The sequence below is a fragment of the Neltuma alba genome, unplaced genomic scaffold (assembly GCF_004799145.2).
Source record: "Neltuma alba isolate B1F8T4 unplaced genomic scaffold, ASM479914v2 tig00013177_pilon, whole genome shotgun sequence".
NCBI classification, from domain to species: domain Eukaryota; kingdom Viridiplantae; phylum Streptophyta; class Magnoliopsida; order Fabales; family Fabaceae; genus Neltuma; species Neltuma alba.
This window is the reverse complement of record NW_021637487.1, coordinates 1-18214: the sequence shown is the minus strand read 5'-3', so window position 1 is coordinate 18214 and position 18214 is coordinate 1. Positions and strand designations below refer to the sequence as shown.

At 38.7% G+C, this 18214-nt stretch overlaps 4 protein-coding genes and 1 non-coding gene across 5 annotated transcripts; 3 read left to right on the top strand and 2 right to left on the bottom strand.

Annotated features, from left to right (window-relative positions):
* Positions 1 to 169: 169 nt before the first annotated feature.
* Positions 170 to 2321, bottom strand: LOC114735102 (glycerol-3-phosphate dehydrogenase [NAD(+)]). Its single transcript, XM_028922767.1, has 11 exons — positions 2186 to 2321; positions 2032 to 2108; positions 1878 to 1950; positions 1560 to 1777; positions 1365 to 1472; positions 1095 to 1158; positions 979 to 1016; positions 772 to 892; positions 634 to 688; positions 502 to 550; positions 170 to 360 (listed from the first exon to the last, which is right to left on the bottom strand). The coding sequence occupies exons 1-11, from the start codon at positions 2319 to 2321 to the stop codon at positions 220 to 222; spliced, it is 1080 nt and encodes a 359-aa protein (XP_028778600.1). The 3' UTR covers positions 170 to 219.
* Positions 2322 to 2361: 40 nt separating this feature from the next.
* Positions 2362 to 6588, top strand: LOC114735101 (pectate lyase-like). Its single transcript, XM_028922766.1, has 4 exons — positions 2362 to 2561; positions 4747 to 5016; positions 5109 to 5849; positions 5947 to 6588. The coding sequence occupies exons 1-4, from the start codon at positions 2362 to 2364 to the stop codon at positions 6305 to 6307; spliced, it is 1572 nt and encodes a 523-aa protein (XP_028778599.1). The 3' UTR covers positions 6308 to 6588.
* A 2263-nt stretch (positions 6589 to 8851) lies between these two features.
* Positions 8852 to 8923, top strand: TRNAP-AGG (transfer RNA proline (anticodon AGG)). Its single transcript has one exon. It is a non-coding gene; the product is annotated as a tRNA-Pro (tRNA).
* Positions 8924 to 9630: 707 nt separating this feature from the next.
* LOC114735098 (pentatricopeptide repeat-containing protein At3g13880-like) lies at positions 9631 to 12033 on the bottom strand. The gene is made up of 2 exons (XM_028922763.1): positions 11777 to 12033; positions 9631 to 11681 (listed from the first exon to the last, which is right to left on the bottom strand). The coding sequence occupies exons 1-2, from the start codon at positions 11888 to 11890 to the stop codon at positions 9786 to 9788; spliced, it is 2010 nt and encodes a 669-aa protein (XP_028778596.1). The 5' UTR covers positions 11891 to 12033; the 3' UTR covers positions 9631 to 9785.
* Positions 12034 to 13729: 1696 nt separating this feature from the next.
* On the top strand, positions 13730 to 14986 carry LOC114735100 (BAG family molecular chaperone regulator 2-like). Its single transcript, XM_028922765.1, has 2 exons — positions 13730 to 14111; positions 14261 to 14986. Exons 1-2 carry the CDS (start codon positions 13870 to 13872, stop codon positions 14493 to 14495), a joined length of 477 nt encoding a protein of 158 aa, XP_028778598.1. The 5' UTR covers positions 13730 to 13869; the 3' UTR covers positions 14496 to 14986.
* Positions 14987 to 18214: the final 3228 nt, after the last annotated feature.

Below are 18214 nucleotides of genomic sequence, written 5' to 3'. Positions count from 1 at the left end.
AAAATAATACATGATGAAAGAGTCAACTTTTCTGTTGGCCTGAGATTTTGGTGGGGAAAAGCCGTGTAGAGTTACACAGTCCTTCCACGGTTGATGCACATGCATACCTAAGGCCTATTGCACATGCATGCCTGTAGTCAACTTTTCTTGGAATCATAAATGCAACTTCTGCTGCAAGAAACCATTATTTTCCATAGCATTAGGTCATGAGGATCTGGGTTACCGCTCGCTGTATTCAACTATGGCTGATGGGGGAAGGCGGCCAGTGCATATCTCATGCACGGTTGAGAAGAGGGGAAACAACTCCAGCCATCCACGATGTGTCAGAACCTCATAAACTTCTCTTGCAGTGGAGACACCCTAGGTGCAAGAAACTTGAGTTAGGACGAAAAGAGAAGTAATTATACAGTTATAATTGCAACTGGTTAGACTTAATAAAATACTCTGTACGACCAATGCACATGATTTTACAGTTTGTAATAGATAGTTTCATGTACGCACCTGCAACTTTTGCCCCTGCAGCATCTCTGCTTCAAGCTCATCGAAAGACCTGTAAGAAAAGAAGCAGAAACGTTGGACAAAGAACTCTCCTTTTCTCACCAGAGAGATACCCTTGAATGAGGACAAACCAACCTCTTCCCTCCATTCTTTGCAAAAGCCTCAGCAACTTTCCTGTTTCTTCCACCCACTGTCACAGAAGATATGGTTTTAACTTGGGATAAATACCAAGGAAGTAACGAGGGGCAAAGTGAAGTCAGTAAAGTTCCTTACAGCATGTCGTGATAAGGTCAGCTACACCACAACTCTCAAAAAAAGTGCTGTCCTTAACAGTCGGAAACAACAGCTTCGAAAATGCCTTCATTTCTCTCAGACCAAGTCGCATTATTGCTGCCTAAGCATATGGTCATGGGCAAAATCAGATAGAAAATAAGGATCAAGTTTTGGAAACCTTCTGAAGATGACATCCTTGAAACTTACTTTTGTATTGTTTCCCATTTCCAAGCCATCAACAAAACCTGTCCCATTTGTGTTTATTTCTTGGTCATTTACAAAGTTGAAAACGAGAGCACAGTACTGTACTACAAACTACAAACCTGCAGCCAAGGCGACAACATTTTTCAGAGTTCCACACAGTTCCACTCCTTCAACATCCTGGACCTGTTTATTAAATAAAAAAATGAAAAAAGAAGAAGAAGCAAATCTTAACGTCTTATAATTATTAGGAAGTACTCATGATCATATGACTGATAAGGCACAATCTTCATTGTTTGTGCCATGTCAAAATTTACTTGACAAAGACCCTCTTGATTGAGTAATTTTAACCAGTTTTGTTGTGCATCAATAAGACAATGTGATGCACTCACAGCTGTGACAATGAAATAGGGAGTACTAAACAATTGAACCCATCTTTCTGCAACATCCTTGTTCTGCCTATATCCAACTGTTGCTTCACTAAATTTCTCTACGGCTATCTGTATGTGTAAACAGAATTATTTAGTCAACAGCCAAGGGGCATTATGTGTTTATCATAGAAATTAACTAAAGGTTCTTCTAACTACCTCATTTGCTATGTTGGCTCCCATAAGAACAGAACAATTGATTCCTAGTTGCTGGGAGATGAGACTAGAGATCATGCATGGTCCTTCCATCTTGACCTCCATACCTTTCACTAGGGAAATAGCCTCTGCATCTGTCCCAATTTTCCCAGTTAGCTTCTTGCATATCCCTTCCATGAATTGATGTGGGGTCACGAACACCAACATATTGGCATCTTTCACTGCATAATTACCCAGTCAATTTAACCACCAATCCCCTAACGATAAAAGTGATTAATGAATAGTGTCCCGTATGAACAAGAAAAAGAAATATATTACCACCTGCATTTTCAAGGTCTGGATCTGCAACTACGTTTTTTCCAAGCTTAATTCCAGGGAGATATTTAACATTTTCCTGTGTAAGTACCGTAGGACACATTATTGGACTGATGTATTTACATGCACAGCTAGAGTGACGCACATGTCTTCTACTTACATTAGTTCGATTGATAACATCTGTGAGTTTCTCGCCACTAGGTAACGTCTCCTCGTACACCCACATCCTAACTTCATCTAAATTAATCATACAGTACATCAAGATGCAGATTCAAGATTTTACAGAAAGCACAAAATGAATCATAGAAAAGTACCATGAAAGGAAGCGAGGGTGAGAGCATTGGAGGCGATAAGCTTAGAAGCAACACTGCCCCAATTGCCACTTCCAATCACAGTGACTTTGTATGTATATGAAGCGTTATTCTCAGTACTGTCCTGTGCTGGAGCCATATTGAAGAACAAACAGTTCCAGAGGGAGAATGAGGAATGAATGGTACAGAGAGTTCAGAGGAAGATCATGAGGCTGGATAAAAGCAAAGAGAAGGCCTCATTTGGGCGGAGATCAACACGCACACTTCGTCATAAACAATGGTCATCAATTTTCCAGTTTAAAACTGGTGATACCTTCAATGTTATAGCTCAGCTTTTTGTGACTTTGACAGCTACGTCTTCTGTCCTACTCCAGCATAGGTACATGCAAATACAACAACAATCTCGTCTTTTTGTTTCCCTTGAGTCTTTTTTTTTCCCCTTTTTTTTTGTCAATTTTTTTAGTTTGCTTCCCAACTTCCACAGATTATGGGTGTCCTGAAGACCTGAACTGGACTAATTATTATATTTCCTACTTTGGCTTTTTAAATGTTAAACTAAACTATGAGTACTTGGAAATCTACTGGAACAGAGTCATCATATTTTCGGGCAACTTAACAGAGTGATTGGGTCTGCATCTTGATAAAATTGGGGTGGGGGGGGGAGCCCCTGATGTTTGGATCCTGATCATACTAAAAAAGCAGGTTAGTTGGCATTTACAGTAACATTTCTAGATTGTTCCATCGAGTTTAAGTGCAATAATTACATATTTTGGACCGGCTTTTCAGTTGCGATCAGTCGTAAGCAACCCACCAAGATATCGACGATCACAGCTCTAACAATTTAACGTGTTCTGTACGGAATGTGGAGCAAAAGTTCAAAACAGAGCGAAAAATTCGGGCAGGGGGAGAATAAAAATTAAAAAAAAGGGGCCTTTTTTTTTTTTTTAATGTCGCTTTTCAACTTTTCAATGACAATCACAGAATTGTTATAAATGAAAATGATTCAAATTAGTTGGTAAAAAAAATGATTTAAATTACTCTCTCACTAGTCAGGGAAAGAAAACTCATTTACCATGAAAATACACACGCATAGTACTTGTATTTCTCACCACCTCTTCCTTTTTTACCCAAAGAAAATATTCATATATGCGATTAAAATTTTGATAATTTAAATAGTTGACCCATCTCTGGTTATTATTGAGTTAAGCTGGCAAAGTTTCTTTTTTTTTTTTTTTGTCCCTCATTTTTTCTTGTCCTAATATATGCATGTAGATAAGTCACGACCATTTTACTTGAAGATACTCTAAACTCACATTTGCCTGATTCACCGTACAACTACCAATTCTGTTATAATCAATTTGTTGGACTTTCAGTTAAATCACACTTCTTCCAGTTCTTAATATGAGAACTAATTAATTAATTTGAATATATTTAAAAAAATTAGTTAAGTTAGTTATTTATAATAAATAAGTGTTGTCTTTCCTAAATATTATGGCTAATCAACTGTATTATCATTATTATAAGAACTACCTTAGTAAAGAATAAATAAATATGAGAGATAAAGTAGATTAGGGTCTTATATTTAAGACCAAAATAAAAGTTAAATAAGATTTTATATTAAGGGCCAGAGGTAGTATTATTTAAAAGAAATTATTTAAGTGTAAAATATATCATTTGCATGAGAAATATGTTCCGCAGTCAGTGGGGAAAAGCAAGAAATACATCATATGGGATTGTTCTGCGATAAGATGTCCAAGCTGGCTAAGCTGGCACATAATGATTCATCCATTCTCTTAAAAAATAATTGAACAAAATCAATATAACCGAATATATCAAAGCAAAGAACAGAGAGAGAGAGCATGTGAATGAGGTGATGAGGAAGTTGGTCTCTGTGTGTGTGAATGACTGAGTAAAAAGTCAAAGACAGCAATCATATTAATTACAATTACAGGAGGGTCAAGAAAAAATGTCCCAATTATAGAAGTGGCAAAATCAGTACCTTCAATTGGCCCAAAGGTGAAAAAATAACTTTTGTGTCGCCCAACTAACACGCACAAAGGATAAAGCTATTTGGTTGTTTGTTTGTGGTACTGCTATTATGGTACTGTCGATCAAGTGACTAGTTTTTTTTTTTTTTTAATTTTCTACCCATTAATTATGTGTTATTACAAGACAAACAACAACTAATGACCCACGAATGTAATGTAACTACTATTACTCCTACGGATAAACTAAAATTACTCACTGGAAATTAAGGAATAATAAGCTAGGAACACGCATGTTTGATTTAGCCATGCACAGACACAGAACCAGTTCAGTTCATATCTGAAACTTGCATATATTACGCTTATAAATGAGGCGGTTTGGATATCACCCTGTAGCTGAACATGCCATGATTTAAGGTGGTTTGGTGACTACAGTGAGAATAAGACCTTTACAAGGTTGGCGACAGAGGTCAACCAATTTGACTTGAGGAGCTTGAATATTTTGATTTCACGGAGGTAATATATGTAACGGTTTCAAACTGACTCTGGCCTCAAAACCGGCTGTTTCTTCTTCGTCAGTGGAAAAAATACGAATCAAAAACCAGAAATTACGATAATATGGACCCCACTTTGTCCTATTAATCACGCCATTACTCTCGGCTTTTCTTCCTTCAAAACCCCACTCCTCCACCTGAAATCCCCCGCCACTTCCACACTTTGTTCATCAGAAACGCTCAAAGCGAAGATGCCTCCTCTCGCAGCTTGCTTTCTTCTTCTTTTCTGTCTCCCTCTCATTGTTTCCTGCGTCGCAGTTCTAGACCCTGAGCTAGTTGTACAAGACGTGCACAGGTAATTCATCACCATTCCAGTACTAGTGCATGATTATAAATTAGCTTCAACAAGTTAATGGTCTCACATTGTCGTTATTATTATTGTTGCAGAAGAATCAATGCCTCTAGAAGAAATTTGGGGTATTTATCATGTGGCACCGGCAACCCCATCGACGACTGCTGGAGGTGCGACCCGAACTGGGAGGGGAACCGGCAGAGGCTAGCCGACTGCGCCATCGGGTTCGGCAAGGACGCCATGGGAGGAAGAAACGGTCGAGTCTATGTGGTGACAGACTCCGGAGACGACGACCCGGTGAACCCTAAGCCAGGAACTCTGAGACATGCCGTCATACAAGACGAGCCGTTATGGATTATCTTCAAGAGAGACATGGTGATAACCCTAAAGCAAGAGCTGGTGATGAACTCGTTCAAGACCATTGACGGAAGGGGAGCGAGTGTTCACATTGCAGGCGGCGGATGCATAACGATACATTACGTTAGCAACATTATCATTCACGGCATTCACGTTCATGATTGTAAGCCCACCGGGCACGCCGATATCAGAGACTCTCCTCGCCACTATGGGTGGTGGACGGTGTCCGACGGGGACGGAATCTCCATATTTAATTCCAGGCATATCTGGGTGGACCACTGCTCGCTCTCTAATTGCCGCGACGGGCTCATTGACGCAATCCATGGATCCACAGCCATCACTATCTCCAACAACTACATGACCCACCATGATAAAGTCATGCTCTTAGGCCACAGTGATTCTTACACTCAGGACAAGGACATGCAGGTCACTATCGCCTTCAATCACTTCGGAGAAGGCCTCGTGCAGAGAATGCCAAGGTACGTATATAATAATCAAACTTCATTGTCTCAAACTCAGATTTGTGCTTTGATGGCAGAGTGATGTGGTGGTTTAATTACAACAACGTTGTTGCAGGTGTAGGCACGGGTATTTTCATGTGGTGAACAATGATTATACACACTGGGAAATGTATGCGATAGGTGGGAGTGCGAATCCTACCATAAACAGCCAGGGGAATAGGTTTCTGGCACCAGATAACAGGTTTAGTAAGGAGGTGACGAAGCACGAGGATGCCGCAGAAGGAGAGTGGATGAACTGGAACTGGAGATCAGAAGGTGACTTGTTCTTGAACGGAGCTTATTTCAGGCAATCTGGTGCCGGCGCTTCTTCAAGCTACGCTAGGGCTTCAAGTCTCAGCGCCAGACCTTCTTCTCTTGTTGGCTCCATGACCATGACTGCTGGTGTACTCACATGCAGGAAGGGCATGAGTTGCTGATATATATGACACTATAACTGTTGGGAAAGCAAGCGAAAGTTAACCATAAGAAACCAGAAAAATCAGTTTCGTCTGGGATTGGTGGCTTTCATTTGCCAGCAGTTTCACTAGTTATTTGTTTTATTTTACAAGTCATAACCTCTAGCTTTTGCTTTTCAAAATTTGTGTGGTGCGAATAGCAACACACACACATATTGGTAACATAGGTCTGTGCAATGGAAAGCAAGGGCAGCAAGTGTTGTTGGTTTTGATTCAATGATATTTCAACTTTTCATGTGCACGCCTATGGCCTCTTAACCATAGGACAGTTTTATTTGGCAACTCAAGCTTTGTTTATCTGCTTTCTCTGGTCTCACTCAATCTAACCCATCTATGTTCTGCTAGATGTGGAGCTATTTATATGAAAAAGGGAACATTATTCAGTTCATATGAATGATGAGATCAAACACACAATATAATATTGAAAGTATAAGAAGAGCTTTGAAATGATGCGATCCAGTCCATGTGCATTACGTTGTCTTCATTCTCTGTTCGGACAAAGCTGTACTAAAAGTTACCTTAATAATGATGTGGGGGGGGGGGGGAGTCAGCATTATATGTATATTAGAAACAAGCATGTTATATATATATATATGCGCATTAGTGTCAAGATGAGAAAAATAAAATAAAATGGGAATTTGGAGTGAGCCACTTTCTGGCGTCAATCGTGGAGCAAAAGATGATTGGCACTGGGGTCAAAGGTATCTATCCATATTGTTGCAAAAGGGGTTTGAACTTGGAGGTTGATGTTGATGATGATGTGGGAAGTGGGACTCATTCATCCATCACGTCTCCAAACATGCACTCATTATTTCACTTATAAAGCCCATTATTACAAAATGCATCACTCTATTTATTATATATGTATGTATGTATAGACACACGCACACATTTATACATCATCACTCTACCAAGGTCTTTTTCTCTTACGTTACTAAACTTGTGTGCCCCTTGGTCTGCGGTAATATAAGATCTTGTTTAGCTTTTATTTTAATCCTAAATATAAGATATCAATCTATTTTGTCTCTCATATTTATCTATTTTTTTTCAGAGATAGTCTTCTAATAACAGTAGTTCTAGCTAATAAATTTGATTAGTAAGGATATTTAAGAAAGACAATACATATTTATCACAAATAACTAACTTAACTTATTTTTTTAATCTATTCAAACTAGTCAACTATCTCTTTTATTTAGGACCGGAGATAGTAATAAACAACATCACTTAGCATAAAACTAATGTTTACAGACCCACCCGTATAATTTTTAAACACAGATGAGAATTAAAAAAGGTAACAATAATAAAAATGAAAAAAAAAGGAGTGAAAAAACTATAATTAACCAACGTTGCAGATTAATAACAGTATGAGAAAGACGAGGAGTCTCTGTCATGTATCCACCACAGGCTTCCGCTCTTCCAAACCTATAAATATAAAGGAGCCACCTTCCTCATACTTGCCCATTCATGTTCATCATTCTCACTCGTCATCTTTCTCTGCAATTCGCCCTATATCTCTTCGTGGAATTACTGTAAATCAAATAACTTCTGTCGTCATCGTACTCCGGAGGTCAGAAAAATTAAATATGGCTTTGGCTTTCGCCCCACTTCAGCTCGCCACCCTTACAGCCCTGCTCTGCGTGGCCGTCGCCGTCTCCGACGTGGCTCCCTCACCTTCTCCTTCTTCCTCTCCCTCATCTTCGCCCTCGTCTTCTCCTTCTCCTTCATCTTCATCATCATCATCATCTTCTTCTTCTCCTTCAATATCGGCTCCTTGGGCCTCTCCCTCTTCAGCACCTTCACCGTCTGTCGTCGACAACCGCATCCAGTACTACGACCTTCCCGATGACGTCGACGCCCCCTCGCCATCTGGTAGCGACGCCGCAGCTCCCGGCCCCGATGGTTTCGTGGACTACGATGCTTCTGATCTCATTTAGATGCTATCGGCCGGCCACGCATGGATGCATGCATATTTGGTTTTAAATAATGGTTTATTGTTATAATTATGAAATCCTTATTATATTTATAGACATATATTTAGGGGATATATAGAGTCTTACAAGCATTCATGTGGTTTCTTTTCTCCCCATTAATTGTAACTTCACAAAATGAGAGAAACCAAACTCTTTTGAGAGATTCTTGTACAACACATAACGAGTTTGGATGCATGTACAGCCCACAGGTCATTTAATATTATACTCTACCTTTTTTTTTTGAGTTATTATCATTAATCGTGCCTAATATTCATGCCTTTGATTTTTTTTTTTTTTTCTCGTTTATTTTTCAGTTTCGTATGTGTTGCAAAAGAAAGAAACAAAAATCCACCAAACCACAGTAATATAATAATAAAAAGGAAAAAGCTATTAATGTCATAAAATTTTTTGGGTTTTAAAAATTTTCAAAAAACTATTTCAAAATTTCAACGATTTAAAATAAGAAATAAAAAGAGAAAGAGCGACGGCGGAGGAAAACAGATATATTAGTTTTTCTTCAACAGCCGAACAGCAAGGGCATTTGGTCTAGTGGTATGATTCTCGCTTAGGGTGCGAGAGGTCCCGAGTTCAATTCTCGGAATGCCCCAGATTTTTTTGGTTTAACATTTTCGATGTGAGAAAAACGGTGGGGGACACGGTGTGGGGACGAGGAGGAAGCAGTATTGACCAGTTTCAGACCGACAACGGCACAACGCGTGTAGCTTCCGCATCTTTCTCTCCTTTTCGTTTCATATTTCAGAAGCCTAATTATTTTATTCAGGGACTAGATTTATATCTTGATATTTGAAGAATGTTTTCCCCACACCATTAATTGGTGAATTTTGCAGGCAGCAAGTCTAGAATTTAGCACGTCATTTTTTTGGTGTAGAGCAAGGATCGTGATTTGTACCCTGCTGTTTCCAAGCAAAAGCACTATCTTGGTGTATAGATTGTATAATGGGATTAGTCGGCCTCGTTAACAAAATTAACAATATACTGGAAGAAGTTTACGGGAACAATTAAACGTTTTTTAAAAGATTAGAATATTTAATTGCAAATTTCTAAATTGCAGAGATTAAAGTAAAGTATATTCAGAATAAAGTAAAACTACAGACATACAAGGAGTAATTGAACATTGTTCTTACCACTTGAAATGCAAGAAGCAATGAAACAAGAGCTAACTTTTTCTGATGTACAATTATTATGCTCTTTTCACTCTTTAAGCTTAGATCCTTTCACGAGTTCATACAAAAATTCAAAGTTTCAACCATGTCTAACAAAGATTTCCTTTTCCACACGCCTGCATAATGGCGACTGCTTGTGTGTATGTGTTTATTAAACCACCTCAGAGAATTATCATATGATCGAAGAAATCTTCAATTTCTCTCCTAGTCCTCCCTGTCTAATTAATCCTCTGAATACAAATGCTCTTTGTTTCCTAGTTCCTGGAACTGATCCTACGTCGTCTGCTACCAGTAATCTTTACAAGAACAAGAACCTTCTCTGAAGTGGTGAAAACGAATAGCATCTCTAAGAATTATTTCTCTCTTCTCTATTTCAGATATGAGCTTCATTATCGTGTGACAATCACTGCAGACTCTCAAATTCTTCATCACTCTCACTGGCGCTGATTTTGGTAGAAAGAGTATTCCAAAAGTTACCGCTAACTTCTCACTGTGGTGGCCCTTCAGGCCTGTTTTGCCACTAAGTTCAACTCCTGAGATACTCAAAGGAAGCTTCGCATTATCAGAGACAATTCTCTTTATTTTTTCCAACATTTCTTCCAACCGTGAGTAAATCAATTGACTCATTGGATGAGAGTGATCTCCGACCACAAAAGAATAAACTTTGCTTCCTACTTCAATCCAGCTTATACCAGGTTCCTTCTTAACCCCTCTATTTTGCATGAGCTTCCTAACTTCTAAAGCAGGCTTCTCCTTCCCAGCTTCATTGTAGACATTGTAAAGAAGCACATAAGATGCAGCTGCTTGAGGTTCGAGCTCTATTACTCTGTCTGCAACATGTTTTGCCATGACAGTGTCGTTATGAACTTTGCAAGCACTTAACAAGGCACGCCATAATACTGGATCATTTTCAAAGCCTGAATCAAAGATGAAATTCTGGGCATCTTCTAACCTCCCAGCACGGCCCAACAGGTCAACAATGCAAGCATTGTGCTTTACACTAGCTGCTATGCCATAATCTTTCTTCATGGTCTCAAAGAACTGTAGTCCTTCTTCAACTAGACCTCCATGGCTACAAGCAGTCAAAACCCCAAGAAATGTGACCTGATTGGGTTCAATTCCAGTAGTAATCATCAACTCAAAAAGTTGTAAAGCTTCTCTGGCAAATCCATGTTGTCCGGTGCTACATATCAGCACTGACCAGGATACCACATCTGCACTCACTGTCTCCTGAAATGTCTGCTTAGCCAAATCAATGTCTCCGGACTTTGCATACATGCAAATCTGTGAATTTTGAACAATGGTAAAATTGGCAGTCCCAGATTTTAATGCATAACTCTGAATCTGCCCTCCAGATCTTGCCGTGGCCATATCTGCACAAGCACCCATCACACTAGATATGATAAACTCATCTGGTTTAATTCCAGATGCCAAGAGCTGATGGAACAAAGACAGGGCATTTTCAAACTGTCCATTTTGAACAGAGCCTGCTATCATGGATGTCCATGAGACGACATCCAACTTAGGAGTTGAGTTGAAACACCTTAGCCCGTCTTCAATCGAACCAGAAAATGAGTACAAATCTACTAGAGCGCTGCCAATGAACTCATCAGACTGAAGATTGTTTTTACAAATTTGAGCATGAATTTGCTTTCCAACCTCAAAAGTTTCATCGCCAATACAAGCCTTGAGTATGCTTGAGAATGTAAATTTAGAGGGCTTCATTCGTTGCCTTTTCATCTCAGAGAAAAGATGAAGTGCTTCTCGTGCGTATTCAGTGGAGTTAGTCCCTGCTTGCAGGAAGCCAGCAATCATAGCATTATACGTGATAAGATTAGGGTTGGGTGTAAACTTGAAAATTTGAATAGCACTGAGTAAGTTTTCATTCTTTGCATACATATCGAGCAATGCAGTCCCTACAACAACGTCTATATCCAAACCGAGCTTGACTATGTATCCATGAAGCGTTTCACCAAATCGATTCATACCCTTGGTGCAGCATGCCTTAAGTACACTTCCTAAAGTATAGCTACTTAACATCATCCCAGATCGATGCATTTTCACAAGGAGCTCAAAAACCTCCTCGTTGACACGTGATCGAACATAACCAGCAATCATTGAATTCCAAGAAACTTCATCCAGGACTTTGGAAGTCTCAAACAACAATTTCGCCTGCTCAATCTGGCAGCATTTTGAGTACATATCAATAAGAGAATTAACCAAAACAACTTGATTACTCAATCCATCCACAATAACCAAGCTGTGAATTAGCTTACCATATTGTATATCCCCAGTATGACCGCAAACCCCCAGAGCGCCCGCATAGGTAAACTTGTCGAGTTTAAGACCGCCCATTCTAGCCTGACAGAAAGCACGCATGACCTTATCATGCACACCCCACTGGGAATACCCAGAAATTAAAGAATTATATGAAATGACATTGCGTTTGGACATTTTGTCAAACAGGTTTTGAGCATTGCATAATTCCCCGCATTTGCTATACATGTATAGAAGATTGTTGAGTAAGAATAAACAGGGTTGGAAGGAAGTCTTGATCATGTGAGCATGAGCAAGTTTTCCATGTATCAGAGATCCAGTTTTAACCGATGATCGAATTATTTTGGTGTAAGTTACAGAATCTAAGAACAAGTAGGAGAGAGAAGGTTGGGGATGTGGAGGTAGTGTGGTGATGGATTGGGGAAATGCTCTGTGTGGTTGTTTACTGAAATAAAGAATATCGGAGGAGTCCATGAAGATAGGAAAATTAAGGTCGGGAGGCTTCAGTTTGAGAGCCGACATGCTTGCTTCTTCTAGACATGAAACTCTTGTTCTGCAGCTCTGGCGTTTCAGTGCCAAAGCATATCCCCGCTTCCTCTTTCGAAAATTACGAGGCAATTTTTTTTAAGTTTAAATTACAGGTTTAAGGGCTTGTTTGACATCAATTAATATTAATATAAATATTTATAAGTACGTTTTATAAATTATGATTAAAAAATATTTATAAACTATTCGAAATGAATATTAAATAAGTTTTCTAATGCTTTCTTATAAATTAAGATTAAAGGTCTTTTCACACTTAGGGTGAGAAATTTGTGGAATTATTTTTCCGGAGTAAATGAAAATTGTGAAACTTTAAGAGGCTAAACGACAAGAAGTTTGTGATTATGTAGTATAAATCAATCTAAATAAATAAAACACAAAAATGTCTTCAATCTTTCATATGTACTCAAGCACAATCTCTTGGATGTTGGATAGTTACGTTAATTATAGAAGCAATCATCGGATAAATATATACATGAATTATTTGATGTTCTTGTAGTGTTGTATAAGAATTTCAGACATAAGCATAATTTCCACCAGGGGATATTCATTAGATAGGGAACATTCATAACTTAAATAATTAGGGGGGAAAAATAAAAAGAGCCTTGCAGATGAACCACAGAGCTTTAGATCCTATTGTTCCAATCCAATGCCCCAGAAAGTTGAATGAGTATGAACACAAACGTCCAAACGCACGAACATGAATTATATGATGATTTGATTAAAAATGGGGACAAGGTATATATATCCAATGGACTATCAATGAGTGGATGGTGCATGCATATATGGCACTAATTGATGATAAGAATTAAGGATTTCATCCAATAATTGGGGAAATGTGTGTCGCAGTCATAGGACATGTAGGGGCTGCCAGGTGCCTTTGTCTTCTTTTTTGTCTTAACGTTTAACTGATCCAACCAATTCATACTTGCATTTTGTTATTATAATGTTTGTTCTTTCTCCTTTTAATTTCTTCTTCATTTTGTTTTATCCCTTCATTTCTGCAGCATTCTGACCTTAGCTTCACATGGGCTCATACCTTAAATAAGTGCCTGCCCAACCGCCATTACAGAAAGTAAAACCACCCGGTGCAAGTTTTCCTTTACTCGCTCTGGTTTTTATGTCTGAAGAATGATCCCCAATTCCAAAATATTAAATTTTGGGGGCTTTCTCAGAGCTTTACTGGAATATTCATAGGAAGAGTATTTCACTTTAGAAGACCAGCTAGCCGACCAGTTGAGTCATTAGGATTATGCTTGGGCCACAAATAAATTAAGTAAGCGTGTTGATGTATCAGTACCTACTGCCCATGTGCTTCTGTGCCTTGGGCCATTTGCAAAAAAAAAAAACGATAGGAAATAAAAAAAAGTGTTACTTTCTTGCAACAAAAGGGCGACTTCTATTTTATTCAAGCCTTCTTGCTTCCATCTTTGTCCTTTTCCACGCTTTCTAGCTGGTATTTATATATGTAACCCGTTTGCCTCTCCATCTTCATCTTCACCAACCTGGTTTTTCCTCTTCTACAAAGCTCAGAGACAGACAGAGAAAGATGATGAAACTAAGATCCATGAGGTTTAGCAGAAGCAGTTCCAAGCTGAGCAGTGGAAACAGAGCAGCCCCATCAGAGAAGGATTGCAGGAGCATGGGTGAAATCAAATGGGAGCTTCGTCCAGGTGGCATGCTTGTTCAGAAAAGGGACACCAGTCAAAATGCAGGAGAGGGACTCATCACCATTAGAGTTTCAACTGTGTCTCACTGGCATGACATTTCCATCGAAGCTACTTCAACTTTGGTATGAATTCCCTTCTTGCCACTTTTTCTAATCTTCTCCTGGTTCAACTGGTTATTTAATATTTATGGCCCGAAGTTTCAGACTTTAGGCGTAATTGAGAAAAACCCATGAGGTATTTGACTAAAGTGGTGGATGAACTGTTTGTTGCAGGGGAATTAAAGATGATATTGTCACTGATAACTAAGATGGAGCCCAGAGAGCAGAGGGTCTTGTTCAAAGGCAGAGAGAGAGAGGATGAAGAATACCTACACATGGTTGGTGTTAGAGACAAGGACAAGGTTCTCTTGCTACAAGATCCAGCCATCAAGGAGGAGAAGAAGCTGCTTGGTCTTGCAGGAAGAAGCCAACCCATTAACACTTCTTGTCGTACCATCAGTGTATGACTAATTTATGTTTAATTAAACTGTGATTAGGTACTAACCACCAGAGAAAAGTGAAGATTGCCGGATATTATGATATGCATCTTTCTTCTCTTTGTCTTAGATTACGAAACTATGATATTAATGTGTACTTATATTCCGTCGGTTTGAGACTTTGTTCAATTAAAAAAAAAAAAAAAACTGTGTAAGTTAATGCAATGCGGTGTCAGTATGGACGGTTTGCCCTGTTCTTATACAAGTGTTGATTTCTTTCGGATTACATGTGAATATAATATCATGAGTACATGATAGCCTTTGTCTTGTATCCAATTACATAAACCCACGCGTGCACGCAGACACAGAACAAAGGGAATGACAAAGCTAAAGCTAAAGTTGTAAGCGGAAGTTCAGCTAAGCTTGGGGACGCAGCTTGATCAGAAAAGGATCATGGATCTTTAGGCTATAAAGTTGAAGTAGTTGGGTCCTGTAATTAAGTGCATACAGCTTGTTTCATTGAGATAATAATAGGGTCAAAAAAGTAAGGTGAGAGACGTGAAGCACAAGAGGTCCCATGAGAGGGAGGGCCAGAGGCATCTTCATCTTTCTTGGGAAGCAGCTTCAAAGGATTCCTCCTTGTTCTTGTATCAGAATGAACCGCTTTAAAGTTGCATCCAAGCCTTTTTCATCTGATTCTGTGTACGAGTTCTGCTTACACTCACGAGAATCCTAGAATAAAGCTTGCCATTGATATGCTTTCTTTTTGTGTCCCCTCACAGCGGCTAAAGACATGTTATTTGGTAGCATCTCTGTGCATGAAACAATGAGTCAATAAGAGCAGTGGAAATTAGGCAGAAAAGAAGCAGAATCCCAGTTTATTTTGAGAACTTAAGATACTGAAGCATAATTTCTCTTTGGTTGGTTAGTTAGCCTAACATATGAATACAAAATTGCACGGTTTGAGCTTTTTCAGAAGGCCCATATTGGGAAGCTCTGCAGTAGACTCAGAAACTTGGAAAGACGAAGAAGCAGAAGCAGCTGAAATTACCATGAATATATGTGCGAACTTCACTTACGATGACGAAGTGGCACGCAAAAGTTACAGCTATCTGCATGAGAAGGAGAACAGGGCGTAGCTTTTTTTTTTTTTTTAAATAAATGCGCATAGATATCCTTTTTATCTGAGACACTTTCAGTACTAAACGTGTACATCTCTTTTAGCGGGATTCATCACTTTATAAGAAACTAGTTCATTCTACTGTATCCAACCAATATTTAGTTTTAACTATAGATGTTATATGATTGTATCGCACTAATTCCTTAAAAAATAAATGGTTTCTATAATTAATTTCCCATCGTGGGAATGACCTTAGTTTTGGTTTTTCCCTCCCAGGGAAAGTAATTTACTTCGTCCGTGAGCACTTCTTTGCATTCACCTCGTTGAAAGAATGAAAGCTGAATAATTAAAATCCTTTTAAAATAATATTTTTTTAAAAGTTTTATTCTCATTTAAAATATGATTTTTTTTAAAAAAAATCATAAGTAGCTGTAAATTGGTATTTTTAAAAAAAATTAATGCTGCAACTCTTTATACAAAATAATATATAGGATTAAAAAGAGTACAACTATTTTGTGATTAATCACTTGTGGAATTTTTTTGAATTAATAACTGGTAACAGCGTAACACGCTTATAGGTATAATCCTATCTTAATTAAGCGGTTTCATTTTAATTTTGTCATTTGAAGTTGCACACATACTCTTAAAACCTTAACAATATAAAAAAAAATCTATGCTAATAAAATTGGTAATATGCCCGAGATATTCCTTTTACAAACATATAAAAATATAAATAAAAATATATTTAGATTTATATTTCCCTTTTCCTGCTTCTCGCCTTTTGGGTTTTCGCTTTCAAGTATTATGATTCGTTCATTTCTATCAATGGTTGTACGAAGGCCACGACGCTGCCCCCCAGAACATCCAAGCCTTCTGAATTCATCCGAAGCCTATCCACCCGAAGGATTGAGACTCGAGGGCCACACCCAACGAGCTAATCTAAATCAATTTCATGGCACGAAAATCTTCATTGATTAATTTACCAAAGATTCGTAAATCCAGAACATAGTATTTTAAGCTCAATTTGCTGTTCTCATCCATTTCTGCTTCCCCAGTAATGCTATCATGAGCAGAAAATTATGCTTTTCTAGCTGCAAGTAAGATTTTCTTACCTCGGTTTTGCTTTATCTTGCTTTTCTATTTCCTAGAGGGAAGCATGCAAACTCTAAGCGCTCAGCCCTCAAATGGCAACTACTTTGCAGTACGTCCTTCGAGCATTGAAGTATATTCTTATTTCTATATCTGCGCGACAATTAGAAGGAAAAAGAAGTTGGGCCCTGTTTTTTCTGTTTCTCAGAGTAGAAGTATTGGTGTTTTTGACTGTTCAAGTAATTCAAGAACTAATAGGAGTGAAGCTTGCTTTGGAATTCCAAATTTTGATTTGAAGTGTGGGATTTTGTTGGGATACTCTAAATTTAAATTCGATTCCCTTATCAAACCAAAGAATGATATTGGATTCATGGCTCCCTTGGCATGGGCGTTGGAGGATCAGGCTATCGGGGAGAACACTGATTCCATAAACAGTTCGTCGCTTGACAGTGACAGAGATGGTATAAACTGTTTAAATTTGGATGAAGTTCAAGACAGTTATTATGAACAAATGCAAGGAGAAGAGATTGACTCTAAAATTGATGTTCGAGCACTTGCATTCAGCTTGCTCTCTGCCAAGACAGTAGATGAACTGGAGAAATTCTTAAGGACAAAGGGGACTTGCCCCTCAGGTGTATTCAACCATCATAGAGGGTTTGGCAAGGAGAAGAGGATGGATTCCTGCATTAATTCTTTGAATTTATTGAACAGGAAAAGGATTGAAACCAATGGTTCTTTTAGCCCAAATCTGTTCATATATAATCAGTCTTTGGGTGGCGTCAAACAGTCTCAAGAATTTGCAGAAATTGAAACACTTATGAATGAAATGGATCAAGCAGGATCACTCCTAAGGTTGTGTGACATATAATACTTTGATGGCTATCTACATAGAAAAAGGAGAAGGCGACAACGCCTCATTGTTTGTTTTGGGAAATGCATAACAAGGGCCTCACTCCATCTGCGCTGTGTCCTATTCTCAAGCCTTGCTGGCATATAGAAGAATGGAAGATGGCTATGGAGCTTTTAAATTTCTTTGTTAAATCAGAGAAAATATCGTCAAGGTGAAATAGGAAAGATGATGATGGAGAAGATTGGGAGGCTGAGTACATCAAGCTCGAAAAGTTCACAATTCGTGTTTGCTATCAGGTAATGCGCCGTTGGCTGGTCAGCCACTGATAACTTAAGCAATAAAGTTCTGCGGTTTGCTTGATGATATGGATAAAGCTGGGATTCATCCCGGTCGGGCAGAGCTTGAGAAGCTCGAGTGGGCTTGTACCCGTGACGTGAACCATTACCCAGTAGCAAAAAGCTATACAGCAGGATAAGAGCTAGGCATAGCGAAATCAGCTTGTCTGTCTGCACCATGCAATTTGGCTATGGGGAAGGCCAGAAGTGGTGGGCAGCTTTGGAGATATATGAGGATCTGTTGGACACAAGGGCCCAAGCCAAATAACTTGTCATCATGAGTTAATAATGTCGCACTTCAATGTTCTTCTGAGTGCAGCTAAGAAAAGGGGAATATGGAGATGGGGTGTCAGGT